Raw genomic sequence first — 19,579 nt, forward strand, 5'->3', positions numbered from 1 at the left:
GTGTGTGTGTGTGTGTGTGTGTGTGTGTGTTTTATCCACTCAGGCAATTGGCACGAGACTCAGCGAGTTGTGTCACTCAGACAGTGAAAGCCCGGCCAACATCCTGGGCTACATTTATGATGAGGAGACCAAGCGAAGAATGAGAAAAGAAGATGAGGAAGAAGACTATTTAGATGACAGTGAGTTGGAGGAGTGTAATGTCCCAACAGCACAGCTTTGGTGGAGAGTTTTTTTCTAAACATATTGTTTTTTACCCAAAAACTTTAATATCTTTTGTTCTCGATATTTTCAAAAATGTTGTTTATGTCTCACTGTATAATTTTTATGATTTGTATTCAGTGTTTTGATTTATTTTCAAAATGTTTTTTTTCTTTTTTTAGGTTAGATGTACTATATATATATTCTTGCTCTACTGTTTTTTGGTTGGACATTTTAAATGTAATGCTTGTTTTTCCCCACTATTTACAGTACATTTTTCTTCTATTTATTTTACTGAAAAAATTAATTACTGCTAAAAATTACTACTTTAACTATTTATAACCTATTAACTATTTTGTTTTTACCATTTCAACCCCAAAGATACTGTCAATCCTACAAAATGCGGCTGCCCGTTTGCTCTCAAGATGGCTGCCTGCCAGCTGTTGTTGGAGATCACCACCTTCCTGCGAGAGACCTTCCCCTGCTTACCAAGACCGCGCACAGAGCCACTAGTGGTCAGTAGTACAACTCAGTCTTCTGTACAGTAAATATATGGATTTTCTCTTCTTTTTCTAGAAAGTCTACTGTCCAGCTATTTGTTGGCGAGATAAGATGAAACCTTGAAGATCCCACAGGGAAAGGATACAGCAATAAAACATTTTATATAAATAGAAAAAACAATATAAACGACAATCTAGCAAATGGGGTCTATATAAACATGATCCAACTGACAAGTTAGAACTAGATGTGTTGAAGAATGCATGAATGAGAAGTATGGGGGGGAAAAATGCAGTAGTCAAAGAAAGAATGAATGCAGAATATGAAAATATACCAAAAATATGAAGTGTATGCAGAATGAAATAGGTGGAAACATTATAAAATATCAATATATTTGCAATATTTTTCAGTGAGAAGGACAAAAAACAGATATGTGAATTTACAGGACATATACAATGTTGACTATTCACTTGACCACTTGTCTGCAGGACCTGGACAGCTGCCGTCTGCGTCTGGACCCGGAGCTCGGACGCCACCGCTACGAGAGGAAGATCAGCTTCGCGGGCATCCTGGACGACGAGGACGGACACGACTCGCTCAACAGCAGCAGCCACACGCTCAAGTCCGACACCACCTGCGACGACAAGAAGACCCAGGAGCCTCAGGGTGAGACCTGGTGTTAGTGCTCCCCTTCACACTGGGCCATTTTGGTTTATTACCGCTGTGTCTTCTTTTGCAGATTAGGGTTTTAGTTCTGCAAATATTCCTCAGAGGCAGAAATAATCCCATTTGGTTGAGTTACAGTAAACCTCAGTGGGCGGAGCCAAAGAGCCACAGTTTTTCTGAAGCCCAGTGAAAAAGACAAGGAGTAAGAGAGGAGGAAACTAATATTATGAAGCCTAGGGGTTTTGCTACTAACTGAAGTGAATGCTGAATGGTTACTACTTTTACTCATGTTTTTATTGTTACATACTGATGCAGACAGGAGGGTTAGTGGACATACTTTCCTGTGAGACCTATTAAATTTAGCCCTAATTTTTACAGAAATTGCTCCTCATTCTTTCCCTTTCCCTCTCCTCCTCCTCCATTCCTCTCTCTCTCCATTCTGTTTCCCTCCTTCTTGTGTTTCCTTGTCTCCTCTCTCCTCTTTCCCCTCTCTTCCTTCACCTTTCATCTTTCTCCCTTCCCACTTTCCTCATCATCCTTCTCGCTTCCCTTTCACCTCCTTTCCCTCCTTCTCTCCTCTTTCCACTTTTCCTCTCTCCCCACTTCCCTCTTCTCCAGCGCCCATACGGAAGATTCGTATCGGAGGCTCCCGGCTGCTTCAGATCAAAGGGGCCCGCAGTTTCCGTGTGAAGAAAGGCGGGTCGCTGTCGTCCATCCGGCGGGCGGGGAGCCTGAAGAGCACCAAGCTGTCCCGGCAGGACTCCGAGTCGGAGAACGAAGAGGGGCTGCTGTCTCAGACACACAGCAGGGACACCGTCACCGACATAGGTCATACAGTGTTGATAAATTATGTTCTTGGTCTAGGTCATTAACTCATGCATGATTTATCATAATGGATACATAAACGGCTCGTTTTTACATTGCATTAAATGAATAGTAATGTAATGTTTATCATTTAGAGAGATTCATTCCAATACAAGATATCTGCCTTTTGAAAAAAATGGCATCTACTCTCACACAATTATTTGCTGACATGAAAGTAAAACATTATGAGTTAGTATTAAACTTAGTATTAAAACCCTTTTTAGTCTTTAAGGAGAGAATTATCAAATATGTTTGTAATTCTATAAATATTCACTAATGAATTTAAGGTAGCACAATTTTACAAAATGGTATAGCATTTTGGAATGAAACCCCTCAGTAATGCACAATGCACAGTACTGTCTTCCCATTTGCTTTCTATTAAGGTGCTACGTGTAGCATTTTAACATCAGTAAATCACATTTAAAGACATTTAAATTACCATAAACAACCATTGCATCAGCAAGCAACAGGGTTTATGGGAACATACTGTATATGGTCCTAATTTTGAGAAACACTACCACTAACAATAGTACTGGTATGAGATAGAGGCTACCAAGTGTCTTGGACCATGGTCTCATTTGTTTACAGTAATTATGCCAAGAAGTCACAATTAATTTAACAATGATATATTGATGTTTAAAAACACTGTATTCACCTTTAATATAGAAAGCAAATCTTCTTGGGGTCCACATCTAAACATTTCCCAGTGTCATGAGAGACAAAATGGCAGACGTTCAGCTGTAAACAGTGTGTGTTTTTTTCATGTTACAGGCAGTCCCTTTAGCACCAGTGAACCCAGCATTGAGCCAGAGGGCCAGAGCTCCGGGGGAGCGGAGGACAACTACAACCGCAACATGTCCTGGCTCCACGTATGTCTCTGAGTGTGTTTGTGTGTGTGTGTCAATCTGTGTTTCAGTCTATTTTTGCCTGTGTATGTGTGTACCTTCTCACATGCTAACTTCCCTTCTCCTCTCTCTCTCTCTCTCTCTCTCTCTCGGCACAGATTATGATCCTGCTGTGCAACCAGCAGAGTTTCATCTGTACCCATATAGACTTCTGCCACCCCCGCTGCTACCAGCACCACAGCCGCTCTTGTGCCCGTCTGGTTCGCGCCATCAAGCTGCTGTACGGTGAGACGGTGGACAGCCTGAGAGAAGACAGCGCCTCCTCTGGTAACATCGGGGGACGCGCCAAGAAGAACAAAGAGGTGAGTTTCATGGACAAATAGGGGGATGCTGTGATAAGAATGGCAGATTGGAGTTTTAGGAACATTTTTCGGAGGCAGAGCTGCTCTGGAGGAAAAAAATAATCTGATTGGTTGAGTTAAACCTCAGTGGGCGGAGCCAACGAACCATAGTTTTTCAGAGCAAAAGTTAGCTAACAGACAAACTCTGGTTAAAATCTGAACACATAAATGGCAATGGCTTCTTCATGAGTATGGCATTCATGATGAAGGTCTGCAGCTAGCTAACTAGCTTAGATAGCTATAGGCTAGTATAGCTAGTTTGAACTTGGAAGGTCTAACTAGGCTACAGTAATTGGCTAAACTAGATAATTTAGAATGGCTTGATTTCATAGTTTCAGTTAGTAGCAGAGCGCTAGGCTTCATAATATTAGCTATTTCGCTCCACCCATTGAGGTTTAAATCAACCAATAAGATTATTTCTGCCTCCAGAACAGCAACTAACAGAAAAACACTGATTTGTTTGTGAATAAGGGAAAGATTGTGGATCTCTGTTTGTGCTTGTTATACATGTATGGCGATTGTTATTTGTAAGTGTTATTTGTTGTCATCATTTGTTAAAGTTTGAATGCATTGATGGATGGATAGATTAATGTACCAAATGGGATGTTTTGTGGGTGGATGGTTAATGAAAGTGTCTGTGTTTTGTGCCTGCAGTGTTCAGACAAGTCCTGCCTGAGGACGCCGTCCATGAAGAGAAGACCCACCGACTCCAGTGCGGAGGGCAAGAAGGACACTGGCATGCTCAAGTACATCCGCAACCAGGTGACAACACAACCTAAGACAAAAACACTAATGAACACATGAACACATTTCACACCCTGTAACTGTATTGTTCAAGTTCAAGTTCAAGTTCAATTTCAATAACTTTATTTGTCCTCGGTGGGGCAATTGGTTATGTAGCAGTGGGACGCATACATTTAGCACACATAAAATAGGGCACATAAATACAACAGTAGACCAAAAGACATAAATACACAGTAAAAATACTCAGTCAATTAAAAAGATACACCATTATGCAAATAACTACCTTTTCCTCCTAGAGTTTAGGAGGGAGATGGCAGAGGGTATAAAGGAGTGTTTGTATCTGTTGGTTTTAGCTAGTGGAAGTCTGAGGAGGGAACCAGATGGCAGAAACTGAAACTGTTAAGGTAAAGGATGGGAACAATCAGACAGGATGGATTCTGCTTTCTTATATAACTGTTGTTGTAAAGATCCTGCAGAGTTTCCTGTGCATTTTGCTACAGACATTAACCACCTTATTGAGTGCATTTTTGTGTTTAACCTTGAGAGATTGATACCAGCAGATAAAGGAGAAAGTGAGCACAGACTCAATAAAAGATCGATAAAACATTGTCATCACGGTCCTGTCAACCTGGAACTTAAAGATGTTTGCCTGTGTTTCCTCAGGTGATGAGTTTGGCACCGGCTCCTCTTTCTCTACTGATCAAGGCAGCTCCCATCCTGACTGACGACATGTACGGAGACATCCAGCCTGCCGCCTGGGAACTCTTACTGAGTGTGGATGAACATATGGCTGCCGCTGCTGGTGAGTCAACCATCAGGCTGTGTACCGTTGCACTGTGGGTAGCCTCATATGTTTTTGTTAAGTGAGGTTATATAACATAAAGGCATCTATAAATGATCTAAACGTTTCATTCTGGAAAAGCTGTCTTCTAGCTTTGGGAATGTTTGGTTAACTTTACTTGCACAGTGCGAAAAAATAGAAATAAGGTGCTAAAAATACGGTGATAAAATGCAATGATAAAAATATAAATAGGATGAGGTAAAAAAAGGGGGCTTACAAAAACATTTCACCTTGTTTTTTCAAATGCTTCTTATTCTAACATTCTCCATGTTCTTTATCCTTTCCGTCTCTCTCTCTCTTTTACCTTCATCCGTTTTCCCACTCTTCTCCATGTCTGCCTCTTTTATGTTTTCTCTCTTTTGACCTCCTTCCCTCCTTTCCCCCCTCCCTTCCTGTCTCTTTATCTCTTTCTCCTTTGCCCTCAACCATAATTTACCTTTCTCTCTTCTCCGCCCTTTTCCTCCGTCTCTGCCTCTCTTTTGTTTTCTCTCCCTCTTGCCCTCTTTACTTCCCTCCCTCTTGCTTTTTTTTTATGTCTTTCTCTCTTCATTACTCCCTCCACAATCCCCTCCAGCTGCCATGTTCCTTCTGTGTGCGGTAAAGGTTCCCGATGCAGTGACCGAAATGATGATGGCGGAGTTCCAGCATCAGGAGGCCTGCCAGCGCATCAACTCCGTCCTCAAGTTTTACACACTGTGGCGTTTCCGCTACCAGGTGTGGCCACGCATGGAGGAGGGAGCCCAGCAGATCTTTAAGGTATGGAATAATTATAATAATGTGATATTTTATTGATCCCCAATGGGAAATTCTCTTTTGTGTCTTGCTTGAGGACTAGGGATGCACCGATATGTTTTTTTTTTAATCTTGCTAAAATCTGTTTTTGTGTGTCTTGCGCTTCCAGATGTTTGATTCTGGTTGATTGATGATCAGTTCGATCTAGTTCTCTGTACAGTCCTTTGAGACATGCTTGTGATAAAGGGCTACATAAACAAACATGAACTTTAACTTGGTTTATTGAGGATGATACTGATATCAGATATTTTCTCTCACATATCAGCCAATATGCATTTTTGTGAGAATCTTAGTACAAATGCAAGCGTAAAACAGGCTTTTCTGACATGCCTACTGATATTTAAGTGTTTTTTAAGCAAAAGACCATGTTAGTTTTATTGTTTTGCTAATTTGAAAGTTATAATAAGTGACAGACTCATAGAAAAAACAGTCACAACAATGACAATTCCACAATCGGCCAAATATCGGCAGTAAATATTATCAAACTGATGTTGCTTTTTATCGACACAGGGCTTGAACTTGGTTCCTCCAATTGAAGGACAGACTCTCCAACCACTAGACCACAGTGTCACCTGTTTGAATACAAATAATGAGTCAATAAAGGTCCATGAAACATTCAAAACAAGCGAAAAAATATTAATAGGACAATGATTGTTATCATATATAATAACTGCAACTCCAGGGGGTTAATAACTGATTCTAACAAGACTGTATTTTAGGTCAGTTTGCAGGGATTGAACCTGTGGCATTTCAGTCAAGGGACAGCCTCTCTAACCACTAGTCCACCTCGACTCATTTTGCACCCATTTCTGTCCTTGTTTTGTTTCAGATCCCTCCGCCTAGCATCAACTTCACCCTGCCGTCTCCCATCCTGGGCATGCCCTGCGTCCCCATGTTTGACCCCCCCTGGGTGCCCCAGAACACCGGCAGCGTCCAAGACCCAATCAACGAGGACCAGTCTGTAAGTCCCGCCCCCTTCAGCTCGGTTACCAGTGACGGGCTTAAGCAATATCCAATCAGCATGAAGGAAGAAAAAAGGCGTAATAGCAGGCTCACACATATGCATATTCATTATACTTTAAGATGTAGCTAATGTACGCATATCAGTTGAATTGTACTAACATATCACATACACACTGTATTACCGGACCTGGGTTGGGGAGTCAATTTACTTTTGATTTAGACAAAACTGATTTTCTTCAGCGTTTGCCTGTGTTGCAAAATGACTCTCATAACCTATAATGAAGTTTAGAATGAGCTCAAAATTGAAATTGAAGGGTTTTGTACCAAAATGTTTTTAGAAAGAAATGTCACACTAAAAAATGCAGATAATAAAAATTTAATAAGATAAGATAAGAAGGTAAGATTTTTCAAAACAGGTTTCATGTCAGCAACCATTTTGTGAAACGTGTAATTTTTGTAATATATGAGGATATCTGATTTTGAAAGTCTTCAATTTCATCTTGGATTGATGAACTTAAAAAAAAGTGAATTCTCCTCAACCCTGCGACTGACTGACTCGAAACACGATGCCAACACAATGCACTTTAGACTGTTCTGATAGCATTTGGTACTGCTATGCTGGTGTAATGTAATCCCTCTGTTGCCAGTTGCACCAAGAACTCCGCTACAAGCAAAAAAACGTTAAACGGTCAATTAGTGGACAATTGACCGTTAGTGTACAAGTAGTGGATTTCTTGGTGTTACGTCTTACTTTTCCCTCTCTGTTTCTTTTCAAGCATGATGATCAAAATACTTTTATCTAGATTTTGATGAAGACTTGAGAGCACGTGTTCTGTAATTTATCTATCGACTGTCTTTGTTTTTAGTACCCCACATTAATTCAGTCAGTCCATGCCATAGTAAGTTGGGATTTCTGTACGGATGTTTGTATTGATGCATCGTGTTACCTCAGATCATTAATGACTGAAGAGAATTTTTTTTTTCCATTGAGTGTCTGAGCCATTGAGAGCTAGAGGATTTCCATCAGGGATCAAAAGCTAAGGGAGTTTCAGGGGTCATTTCAGGTAGTTGCATCTTGATTAGTAACACACACCACTCAGTAGTTTCCTAGCGCTTGGTCTGGTTGTAAACAAAAACTAAAACATCACGGCATGCGTCCAACATTCAGACATTTTGTGTGTGTTGTGTTGTCTATGCATGGTCATTGGATGAGAATGACTTTGCTGTGTATGTTTTCATATCATGCGTTCAGACGATTTTTGATATGTATGTGTATGAGCATTTATGCAAGATACAGTATACTCTCCTGACAAATTCCAGTCCCCCAATACATTTATTTGTGTCACAATTTGTCATGGTTTAAATCTTTTTTCTGTTTAATACTTTAACATGTTCGACACTGTACATGTATCCATCAAACCTATCTGTTACTCTGGATGGCATTAGAGCATGAGTTACATGTGCTGGAGGAGAGTTACTGTATTTATGTGTTGTCCAGTCATTTTTACATTACCAAATGTTCACCAGATAACAATAAGCCTAGCGTAGCTGTGCACATGACTTCCTGAGAATCTTGTATTACCTGGTACACTCCCTCATTCTGAATCCTCTGTATGTCTGCGCCCGCTGTGCCTGCTCCCTGTGCCGTTCAACCCCACGCTGCCCTCACGCCACCCTCCATGCCACCTTTGCAGAAATCTTTCTCGGCGAGGGCGGTGTCGCGCTCCCACCAGCGGGCCGAGCACATCCTGAAGAACCTGCAGCAGGAGGAGGAGAAGCGGCGGCTGGGCCGCGAGGCCAGCATCATCACCGCCATCCCCGTGGCCCAGGAGGCCTGCTACGAGCCCACCTGCAGCCCGCCGCCCGAGCAGGAGGAAGAAGGTGGGGCTACCAGGCGCACAAACACACTCTGTACACGGGGAGGGAGAGTTGTCATGTCGCCCCCTTGCTGTTTCCGTTAAAATCTGTCCATCAAAATGAATTGGATGGTTTGTACATTTCAAATTACACAACATGACGTGCGATTACACCTCTATTTCCTGTTAAATTCGGTTAAATTCAAAATCAGTGTCGCCTTTTAAATCACTTCTTAAAACCCACTTTTATACAAAGGCCTTCTCATAGTTTTATTGATTTATTCTTTTATCTAGATGCTTTTACCTGTGTTTTATGTTTGTTTTTATGGTTTAACATTTGCCTCTTTTATTCAATGTATTGCTGATTTGCTTATCCCTTGTGTTTTATTGTAATCGTTATTTTTCTTGTCTTTTATTTTTTATATAAAGCACTTTGTAACTTTGTTTAGAAAAGTGCTATTTAAGTTATTAATATTAAATTGATTGTTGTTTTTCCTATATCTGTGATGGTGATGTCTGACATTGATCCTGTTGTCGTCCTCCCGCCAGCAGAAGAAGTGGTGAACCTGGCGTCCCGTCGTCTGTCCGTCAGTCCGTCCTGCACCTCCAGCAACTCCCACAGGAACTACTCTTTCCGCCGGGGCTCCGTGTGGTCCGTCCGCTCGGTGGTCAGCGCCGAAGGTAAGACTGACTGACCCGAACACCCACGAAGAAGACCACTGACCACTTAACTCAAACAGGCTTTTAAAGCTGCATGAGGCAACTTTGCAAGTTAGTGGCTTCAAATGGCAGCGAGAGGTAACTGGTGCAGTTGGAGGTGGTGAAGAGATTCAGCCATCATTGGTGAGTCCAGTTTTTTCTGGATGGAGCGCTCACTTGCTGTTGTTGAGGAGCAAGTTTTGTAGTTCATTCTTAAGTTTCAATGTGTCCCTTCCTGTGCAGAGAGAAATTTCCTTGCCAGTTAGGCAAATACTCTTTGTTGCAGCCCCACTTCATGATTTAGGATGATAAGACAGGTGTATTTTTACATAGAAATCTTGCCTAGTGCAGCTTTGAACTCCCCATGGTCATGTCAAATCTATTTATGAAGCACTTTATGACAGATTATCACCTAATGCTTTACTAAGAATAATGTACACGGAAATAATACAAAGAGTAATAAAGACAGTATAGGACAAGCATAACCTGTCCAGCAAAATTTTGCATTGAAAACACCTTTAGCACAAGACTCATTGTGTTAAGGGTGTTTTATTTTTTCAATTTAAAAATGATATTTTAGAGAAATGTTTACATTTAAAAAAAAAAAAATCTTCTGTTCTTTGCCAGACGAAGAGAACACAACAGAACACACCCCTACTCACCACATGCTACAGCCGCCCCAAGCCGTCTTCCCAGCATGCATCTGCGCCGCCGTCCTACCCATAGTGCACCTCATGGAGGACGGGGAGGTTCGAGAGGACGGTGTGGCCGGTAGGTGTTATCATCACCAAATCAATTACATTTGATATAGATACAGTATGTCTTTAGATTCTGTGTAGATGTGTCAAAGATAGACAAACTGCATTATATTGCCCCACTGAAATTTGGAATAAATTATCTTAGCAATACAGTAAGTGACCCAACATGGAAAAACTGGTATGGAAAAATGGTAGATTTAGTTTTAGCATAGCATTATTGGTCTTTCAAAGCTTTAAAATGGTATTTATGGTGTATAAAGTAATTGTAGTAATTGGGGTCAGTGAATTATTTTGTTTTTGCATTATTAATTGAATAAAAGAAAACATTTGATCATCATTTTTCGCAAAATGGGTCTCCTCTGCAATTAAATGAGGCTTGTTTCATGGCACTTGGTCACATATTTGATTTGAAGTGCAAGCATCATGCCATAATGGAGCACTTTGTTCCGTGTTTCCTCAGTGAGCGCCGTTGCGCAGCAGATCCTGTGGAACTGTCTGATCGAAGACCCGGCCCTGGTGCTGCGGCACTTCCTGGAAAAACTAACAGTTAGCAACCGACAGGTAGGAAAACCTCTGAGGACAAACAGAAACACACACACACACACACACACACACACACACACACACACACACACACACACACCCTCAGATCTGATCAAGCTGGATTTGAATTAGCTTTTAGAGATGCTTTTAGAATGGTGCCAATATCGAGGGACATTTGATGAGGAATTATACATTTTGTACATTTTATACATTATTGAGTATATCGTTAAAATAATAAAAAACATCTTTTCCTTCCTTGCTCTTATTACTGCTTCTTTTTCATTTTACTTTCTGACCTTTGAACTCCTTACTATTTGTTGCTTGTATTATGGATAGGAATTGAAGCTTATTCTACTGTTAAACTCATTGTATTTAGCTCTAGATAACAATGGCAGCTAAAAGCTTAAAATATGAAATGTACAATGTAAGATGAGCTGTAGTCCTTGTTTGTTGTAATGTCAGGACGAGCTGATGTACATGCTGAGGAAGCTGCTGCTCAACATTGGAGATCTGCCTGCCCAGACCTCTCACATCCTCTTCAACTACCTGGTGAGGCAACACATAAAACTCAACTCTGGCCATCTATGGTTCATTTTACACATATAGGCTAAGCTGTTAATTGTAGATTTGTAAACTGCAAACATCTGATAACCAGTAAATCTGGTAAATAATATGCGTTATCTCCCTTGATTTATTTGTTGTTGTTTAGCGTTAATATGTTATGGATATGGAATTTTGTTATCTTCAGTACTCTGTATTTGCCCAAATCTTATCTGTATCCTATTCTCTGTTGCACTTTCCCCACAGGGATCATTCAAATTTAATCTAATCTACTCTAATCTAATCTAATCTAGCTATAAGACTTGGTAAGCGACAGAAAAACACATAGCTGAGTCATTTTATTTGAATAATCTGTCTGCTCTTCCATTGCATTCCATTAATTTCTGCTCCCATGTCTCTAATTGTCTTTTCACTTCACAACCTCTTTCTCTATTCCCCCCCCCCCCCCCCCCCCCCCCCCCCCCCCCTCTCTAACCTGCCCCTCCTAGGTGGGACTGATAATGTATTTCGTGCGGACGCCCTGTGAGTGGGGCATGGATGCCATCTCGGCCACGCTGACCTTCCTGTGGGAGGTGGTGGGATACGTGGAGGGCCTCTTCTTCAAGGACCTCAAGCAGACCATGAAGAAGGAGCAGTGTGAGGTCAAACTGCTGGTCACTGCCTCCATGCCAGGTCAACTTACTAATGCTAATAATTAACATTTCTAATAATTATTGTAATGCTAATGCTGATAATAACATTTCTAATAATTATTCTAATGCTAATAATAATGCTAATAATAATAAGGAGAACATTAGAAAGTGATAATAAGAATTAACTAGCCTATAAACAAATCAGATAGTATAAAAACCTATTTCAAACATTTACAAATCATTGTACAAAATACTTTTTCAAGCATGTACAACTTTTGCAAAACATAAAACAAACACTATAGAAGATATAAACAGTTAAAGTGAAACAGATCAAAGGAATGAAAGAAAACATTGATTCAGTAACTCATATTAAGATATTGCATTGTATATAAAAAAAACTATGAATGAAGAAAAACTGATTGCTCAAAGTTAGTAACCAATGCTAACTGCCTTACCTGCTGCTGGTTACTATGCTAGTGATGGCTAGGCTGTTCATATAAAGGATCTCTTGAACCTTACATTCAATTAAAACATGAAAATTACCAAAAGTTCAAAAAGTTGTTGTTTTCTTTCTGCAAAAGCAACACTATGTCAATATAATGAAACATTTTCTCATGCACTGTTGTTGCAGGAACCAAGACGCTGGTGGTGCATGGGCAGAACGAGTGTGATATCCCAACACAGCTGCCAGTCCATGAAGATACACAGTTTGAAGCCCTGCTCAAGGTAGTAAACCCTCTGAACTGGACTCAACTGGACTCAACTGGACTGAGCTGACCTTAACTTGACTTAACTGGACTAGACTGGAATTTGTTTATATCTACTCTCACCCTTGACACCCTTTTTTATTGGTCTAGTGATCTAGGAATTGAAGCTTATCCCACTGTTGCACTCATTCTAAGTTGTACTGGATAAGAACGTCAGTTAAATGCCTGAAATGTGAGTGAACTAAATTTACCTCAAGAAAAACAGCAGCTCATTCCATGATGTCTTGCTTCTCTCTCTCTCTCCAACCAGGAGTGCCTTGAATTCTTCAACATTCCCGAGGCCAGATCAGCACATTACTTCCTCATGGACAAACGCTGGAACCTCATCCATTATTCCAAGGTGGGAACGATGAAATTGCCTATGCTTCACACACACACACACACACTGTGTTAAAGCCCTTATATCATTCTTAAGACACTGTATGTGTGTTATTATAGCATAATACCTATATTAAAATGTTGCCTCTTCAATAATATGCTACTATTTGCCTTCCTCCAGACCTATGTGAGGGACATCTACCCCTTCCGGAGGTCTGTCTCTCCCCAGCTCAACCTGGTGCACATGCTGCCTGAGAAAGGACAAGAACTCATCCAGAAACAGGTATGGAGGATTTAAAACTTCACAAAACGTCTGTGAAATTGGTCTGTATTAGTTTAACCCCCGGGAGAAATGACATACAGCATGGTAACATGGTAAGAACACCCCTCTCCCTCTGTATGTTCCTCTCATTCGTCTTTCCTTCCCTTGTTCGTCCTTCTCTAGGTGTTTTCACGAAAGTTAGAAGAGGTGGGTCGCGTCCTCTTCCTCATCTCCCTCACCCAGCACATGCCGGCCGTGCACAAGCAATCCCACGTCTCCCTGCTCCAGGAAGACCTTCTCCGCCTGCCCTCCTTCCCACGAACCGCCATCGACGCCGAGTTCTCCCTGTTCAACGAACCACAAGGTAGGAAGAAAGAGAGTCTTACCGTGTCCTGTTAACATGTTCTATAAGATCAGAAACTGAAGCAAACGAGATCACTGTTGTTATTGTACCTTCCTCACTGAATTCAGCTCATTAAATGATATTGATTTGCTTTCTGAAACAGATGTTAATAGCAAATACGGATCATTCCAGTACACACGGTTCCTCAGTATTTCAGATTCAGATTTCCAAATTGAACATGATGACACTCATTCTAAGAGAAGGATTGCATGACAGCACAAAATTAAATCAAAGTATTGTAGGTTTACAGCATTATTTAGTGAAATGATGTTTCAGAGACTACACTATATTTTAGAGGTACTGCATGAAAAAGTTAAAGGAGCATTTTTTTTTTATTTGGTTTCTGAAATAGACAATAAGCATCATTCCAGTTTTAATCAGAATCAGATGTATATGCAATCAGTTTTTCAGGTTTTTTTTTTCAGTTTTTCAGTTGTTTTCAGTAATTCTGATTCAGATTAATAACAGCAGAGAGTGGCACTCATTCTGAAAAAAAGGATTGAAACCACAAAATTAAAATGTATGCATGTATGGTAGTAGAATGTATGTGTGTCGTGTGTGTTTTTAGTTATACGGTTTTATATAATAAGTGAAATAATGAACACTTTCACAGAATGGGTACTCTGTGTTTTAGAGATATTGAATCATGAAGTTATGGTAATGATTTTGAGGATGTATTGCATTTTGTAATAGATCTCTGCCATTCTAATCCCAATTTTAATCATATTTTTGATGATTTTGATCCACATGACAAATGAATATCACTCCGATTTGGGCCTCTGATCCTCCTCTCCCCTCTCCCAGGTAAGGAGTTGTTTGGTTTGGACACGCTACACAAGGTGCTGTGGATCAAGCTGCTGGAGGAGATGTTTCTGGGCATGCCCAGTGAGTATCCCTGGGGCGACGAGATGATGCTCTTCCTCAACGTCTTTAACGGGGCGCTGCTGCTGCACCCGGAGGACAGCGCCCTCCTCAGGCAGTACACAGCGACGGCCATCAACACCGCCGTGCACTTCAACCATCTCTTCTCCCTGAGCGGCTACCAGTGGATCCTGCCCACCATGCTGCAGGTAAAGATACACACTTCTGTTCAGGTAGAAGTGCAGCCAGTTGCTAACAATGGTACCAGTCTCTTAAGTTGTTAATTCTTAAAGATATATATATATTTTTTGTAGTTTTCTATTGACATCAGGGTTGGGGCCATTCATGAATGGAACTGAGAATGCATGGTCAATTCCTATTCCATGTCACCCAGCTCTATGGAAACAGAATGTGAATTGAACTGGAATGACAAGAAACAGAATTGAATTCCATTAAATTCCATGAAATTCCACTTCTAGAGTTTGTCTTGACTAGCTAAACATTATAAACCAAACATTATGAATCAAATAAAAGAGTAATAAAAGTTAAACAAATCAAATACATTTAATCATAATTGATATAGTATGATGTTATGCATCAAATACCACCTGAAAGGTCCCTTTAACATTTTAGGATATTCAGTATTGATAATATATGTGGTAAGAAAAAAAACAAAAAACAAAACAGAATTTCATTGAATTAAATTAAAATTCCTGAAATTCCAATTCAGTTCCAATTCTGTTTCCTGTAGTTTTTTTTAATTCCAATTCCAATTCCTCAGTTGAATTGGAATTGATGAGTTAATTCATGAATTGACCCCAACCCTGGTTGACATGTCTAATGTCATGACACACTACCAAAATTTTATTATCATTTGGATCATAATCTACTGTGATTTATGTGGTTTTGATGGGATTCTATGAGTGTGTACCCAACTAGTGTGCTAAATTTTCTTCTTCTTCTTGCTTTTTCATGTCTGTCTAATGGACGGTTATGCAAAGATTCTACTGATCAAACAGAAGACCTTAGTATTTTTTGTTACAGTAATAACTGTCTTTGACACCTCGACAGCAGCTGTTGAAGGAAGAGATAATGTCACTGATTCACTTTCCTCACCCAGGTTTCTGATTATCTGGCAGCCCTCTAGTCACACGCCTTCATATCGAACCCTCTGCCCTCGCTGTATTCTTGCCACAGGTGTACGCTGACTATGAGAGCAACCCGTTACTGAGGCAGGGCATCGAGTTCTGCTGCCGGCAGTTCTACATCCTCCACCGCAAACCCTTCATCCTGCAGCTGTTTGCCAGCGTGGCCCCGCTGCTGGAGTTCACTGTAAGACTATTACTGAGCACACACACACACACACACATCCAAATTCATGTGCGGTATAAGAATTTAGGTTTGTGCATGCATTTTTGTTCCTGTATGCACACATGCTGAATGCTCCTATATGCTCCTAGATGCATGTATATTGTGCGCACATGTGTTTATTCAGCATATGTTTATTTGTTTATTGATAAGGTGTCAGCTATTCTTCCTGGGTTCCCGCTAAAACACAATATACATCCAAAACATATGCACAAAGTTTAAAACAGGATACAATAAAATCAAACATTAGGAGCACTTTGTCATGGGCCACAGCATGAAAGACAAGCAAAAATTTGAATAAGTCACATTTGTACAGTAAACAATGATTCTTGCATATCAGAAGGCTAAGGACAAGCTCAAACAAACAAAAACAAACAAACAAAGCAGAATTAAACATTTGACCTTAACTCATAATCAAATGTCTTCTAACAAGTTTTTTTATATGTGATATCTTCTCATCCCAGACCAGCACCAGTACCGGCCTGTCGAAGGGGGTCTCAGCCCAGTGTCTGTTTGACCTGCTGGTCTCTCTGGAGGGAGAGACCCAGGACGCCCTGGACGCTCTGGAGCTGGTCAAGGCTGAGAAACCCCTACGCTCTCTAGGTAAACTGTCACAATCTGTCACATTCACACACATTTTGTGGTCCTGTGTGGGTAGAGTATGTTAATAAGACGGTTAGCAGATCAAGTCCCACTGGGCCACCTGAGCTATTCTTGTACTTTTTGGGGTTTTACTTTTCCATTTATGGGGTGGGGTGTGTTTTTGTCATGTATTTAATCATGTGTCTTTTATTTTATATTATGCTTGAGGTCCTTGTTGTTAATGTTGATCTGTTCTGAGCACACTGAGGCAAATTCCCAACAACTAAGTTGGTTTGGTAATAAAATATGAATCTTGAATTCCAGTGTGGAGACTCAAGTCTTTGCACAAAGATTAAACAGGTCTGTGCATATCGATCACTGCAACCTAGATGCAGTCTCTAGTGAAATAGGCTCAGTTTCACAAAATTATTTCAAGGCTAAGGTCGTCCTTGTCCATTAGCTAACAGTACAGAGCTATCACTAACTCTCATCATTAAATTATGATGCTTTTGGGAAATCCAGACATGGTCAATATCCAGACATTACAGCCCTGTATTCTTTCCTTGAAATTTTGTTTGAGAGGTCTAATTACAAGGAATTCTTATGGCCGATGGATAGATATGTGGGTATGTTTTATATCTGTACTGCCAGTAATTTGACCCTTTGTGCTTTTGTTTCAGATTTCTGCTATGGTAACGAGGACCTGGCCTTCTCCATCAGCGAGGCCATCAAACTGTGTGTCACCGTCGTCGCTTATGCCCCAGAATCCTTCAGGAGGTACGGAAACACACACTTCATCATGGTCATGATCATCTCTCTATCTGACTGTACCTATAGCTTATAGTAAAGTTTGAAAAATAATAAATTGCAAGACCTTTCTCATTTTCTTTTTGTCTTTCTCTTGCTTTTTTGTGGGTGTGGTTCCCTCATTTTCATTCTCTCTGTATTTGTAGCTTATAGTGGTAAATATTGAAAAATACTGAATTGTACTTCTTCTTATTTGTGGTTTTTCTTTTCCTCAGTGTGCTTCCTCACTGTATTTTCTGTCTCTTTGGCTTAAATTCAAATACTTTACTGGCATGACTGTTTATCAGAAACAATACTGCCAAAGCAGTATGTAAAATGTAAATTTTCAAAGCCCACAAAGATCTCTCTTTCTCTCTTTCTCTCTCTCTTTCTCTCTCTCTTTCTCTGTCTCTCCCTCTCTCTCTCCCCATCTCTCTTTCTCTCTCTCTCTCTCTCTCTCTCTCTCTCTCTCTCTATCTATCTATCTATCTATCTATTTATCTTCATCTATATATCTGTATGTGTGTCCCTCCTCAGTCTCCAGATGCTGATGGTGCTGGAGGCCTTGGTTCCCTGCTTCCTCCAGAAGCTGAAGAGCAACACGGTCACCATGGAGTCGGCTTCGGTCGCCAGGGACGAGATCGCAGCCATCGCCGCCCTGGCCACCTCGCTGCAGGCGCTGCTCTACAGCTCCGAGGCCCTCACCAGGTCTGACACACACACACACACACACACACCCACACACACACACACACACACACACACACACACACGTTTCTATGTTCCAAGATGGCAGTTGATGAGTATAAGCGAGTATAAGCATAGAGGGTCATTCCTATATAGAGGTTTGTTCCTATGTTATGATAAAAAAAATATATATATATCTTTTATTATTATCCTTACTAATACTTACCTATGTTTATCTTTCTTACTTTCTTTTATAATGTCATTTTACAAGAAGAATTATGTATTTTTGTATTTTATGTGAAGCACATTGAATTTGTCTTGTGTATGAATAAATATATATAAATAAAATTTTCCTTTCCACACATACACACTCATACTCAGGTTGCCACACTGTACACCAGATGCAGTATGTGCAGTAATAGGAGTTTTAGGGCAGGTTATCACTGACAGGTTAAATGTCATTCCAGAATTCATATTACAACGTTTCTGCTCTCAAAACAAGCAAAAAGTCACAAATTAAGCAAAACAAAAAATGGAAAGACTTAAAAGTACAAAAGTTTCAGCATTCAAATTATATAGGCAGAATGCAGAAACCACTTAATGTGAATTCTGGATTGTTGCACTTGGCAGTAGTTGGACTGACACTGCTGCTTTTGAGTATCAGAGAATGATGAGCTGTTTGTTTCTCTTTAACCCCTATACTTCTATCCATCCCCCACCCCACCCTCCCCCCCACACATACACACACACACACCTCAGGCCCATGACAGCGCCCCAGATGTCCCGCTGTGACCAGGGCCATAAGGGAGCCACTACAGCCAACCACGCCATGTCAGGAGGGGTCAACACCAGGTCAGGACCACAACATGACTACTGTAGGATCTCTCTCCTTAACTGGAGAGAGATCAGATACAGCAGTGGTTCTCAATCCTGGTCCTTGTGACCCAGAGACCAGCTTGTTTTCCCTCCTACCAGCTAGTTAATTGCATTCACCTGGCATCCCAGGTGTAAATCAGTCACCGATTAGATTAAATTAGAATGAAAACCAGCAGGGTCGAGATTGAAAACCACTGAGATAAACAAAAGAAAAGACCTTGCTGTTGCCATTGTACAACTTGGTGTAGTTTTGTGTTTTTAAACTTAGATGATGTTTGACATGTTAAAAATCTCATTATATGGTGTTTGTCTCTATATATGTATGTCTCTTCTGTGTTCATATGTATGTGTATATGTCAATGTATGCGTCTCTATCCATGTGTGTGAATATCTGTGTTTGCGGGTCGATGTGTGTGCATCTATTTGTGTCTGTGTGTGTCTCTTTCTGTGTGTCTTTTGTGTGTGTGTGTGTGCGCTCCCAGGGACAACCTCCACCTGCTGGAGGAGGGGCAGGGCATGCCGAGGGAGGAGCTGGACGAGCGCATCGCCAGGGAGGAGTTTCGGCGGCCGCGGGAGTCTCTCCTCAACATCTGCACCGAGTTTTACAAACACTGCGGCCCGCGACTCAAAATCCTGCAGAACGTCGCCGGGGAGCCGCGGGTCACGGCTCTGGAGCTGCTGGATATCAAGTCCCACATGAGGTGAGGAGATTAATCGATTTATTTATAATCATTATTTATAAGGTATATCACTATGGTATATCACATGTTTATCCTTCATTTTCAAGATAGCTGAGTCACCTGGATTC

At 40.8% G+C, this 19,579-nt stretch overlaps 1 protein-coding gene across 1 annotated transcript in view; it reads left to right on the forward strand.

Annotated features, from left to right (window-relative positions):
* Window positions 1-19,579, forward strand: part of LOC139641099 (protein unc-80 homolog) — a 61,876-nt gene that overhangs the window by 30,295 nt on the left and 12,002 nt on the right. Inside the window, exons 25-51 of the mRNA XM_071515344.1 lie at window positions 44-179; window positions 580-713; window positions 1,185-1,362; window positions 1,981-2,190; window positions 2,998-3,095; window positions 3,230-3,433; window positions 4,127-4,234; window positions 4,880-5,018; window positions 5,632-5,813; window positions 6,679-6,810; window positions 8,507-8,693; window positions 9,218-9,349; window positions 9,995-10,138; window positions 10,586-10,686; window positions 11,131-11,217; window positions 11,718-11,901; window positions 12,493-12,587; window positions 12,879-12,968; window positions 13,128-13,229; window positions 13,392-13,572; window positions 14,416-14,681; window positions 15,670-15,804; window positions 16,305-16,443; window positions 17,103-17,199; window positions 17,746-17,916; window positions 18,655-18,747; window positions 19,254-19,472. Of these exons, the coding sequence (XP_071371445.1) occupies window positions 44-179; window positions 580-713; window positions 1,185-1,362; window positions 1,981-2,190; window positions 2,998-3,095; window positions 3,230-3,433; window positions 4,127-4,234; window positions 4,880-5,018; window positions 5,632-5,813; window positions 6,679-6,810; window positions 8,507-8,693; window positions 9,218-9,349; window positions 9,995-10,138; window positions 10,586-10,686; window positions 11,131-11,217; window positions 11,718-11,901; window positions 12,493-12,587; window positions 12,879-12,968; window positions 13,128-13,229; window positions 13,392-13,572; window positions 14,416-14,681; window positions 15,670-15,804; window positions 16,305-16,443; window positions 17,103-17,199; window positions 17,746-17,916; window positions 18,655-18,747; window positions 19,254-19,472 (3,944 nt within the window). The remainder of the gene's footprint in view (window positions 1-43; window positions 180-579; window positions 714-1,184; window positions 1,363-1,980; window positions 2,191-2,997; window positions 3,096-3,229; window positions 3,434-4,126; window positions 4,235-4,879; window positions 5,019-5,631; window positions 5,814-6,678; window positions 6,811-8,506; window positions 8,694-9,217; window positions 9,350-9,994; window positions 10,139-10,585; window positions 10,687-11,130; window positions 11,218-11,717; window positions 11,902-12,492; window positions 12,588-12,878; window positions 12,969-13,127; window positions 13,230-13,391; window positions 13,573-14,415; window positions 14,682-15,669; window positions 15,805-16,304; window positions 16,444-17,102; window positions 17,200-17,745; window positions 17,917-18,654; window positions 18,748-19,253; window positions 19,473-19,579) is intronic.

The sequence above is a fragment of the Centroberyx affinis genome, unplaced genomic scaffold (genome assembly GCF_046629955.1).
Source record: "Centroberyx affinis isolate AG114_WGS23_722 - 3 ecotype Tasmania unplaced genomic scaffold, CSIRO-AGI_Caff_v1 ptg000343l_1, whole genome shotgun sequence".
Classification (NCBI taxonomy): domain Eukaryota; kingdom Metazoa; phylum Chordata; class Actinopteri; order Beryciformes; family Berycidae; genus Centroberyx; species Centroberyx affinis.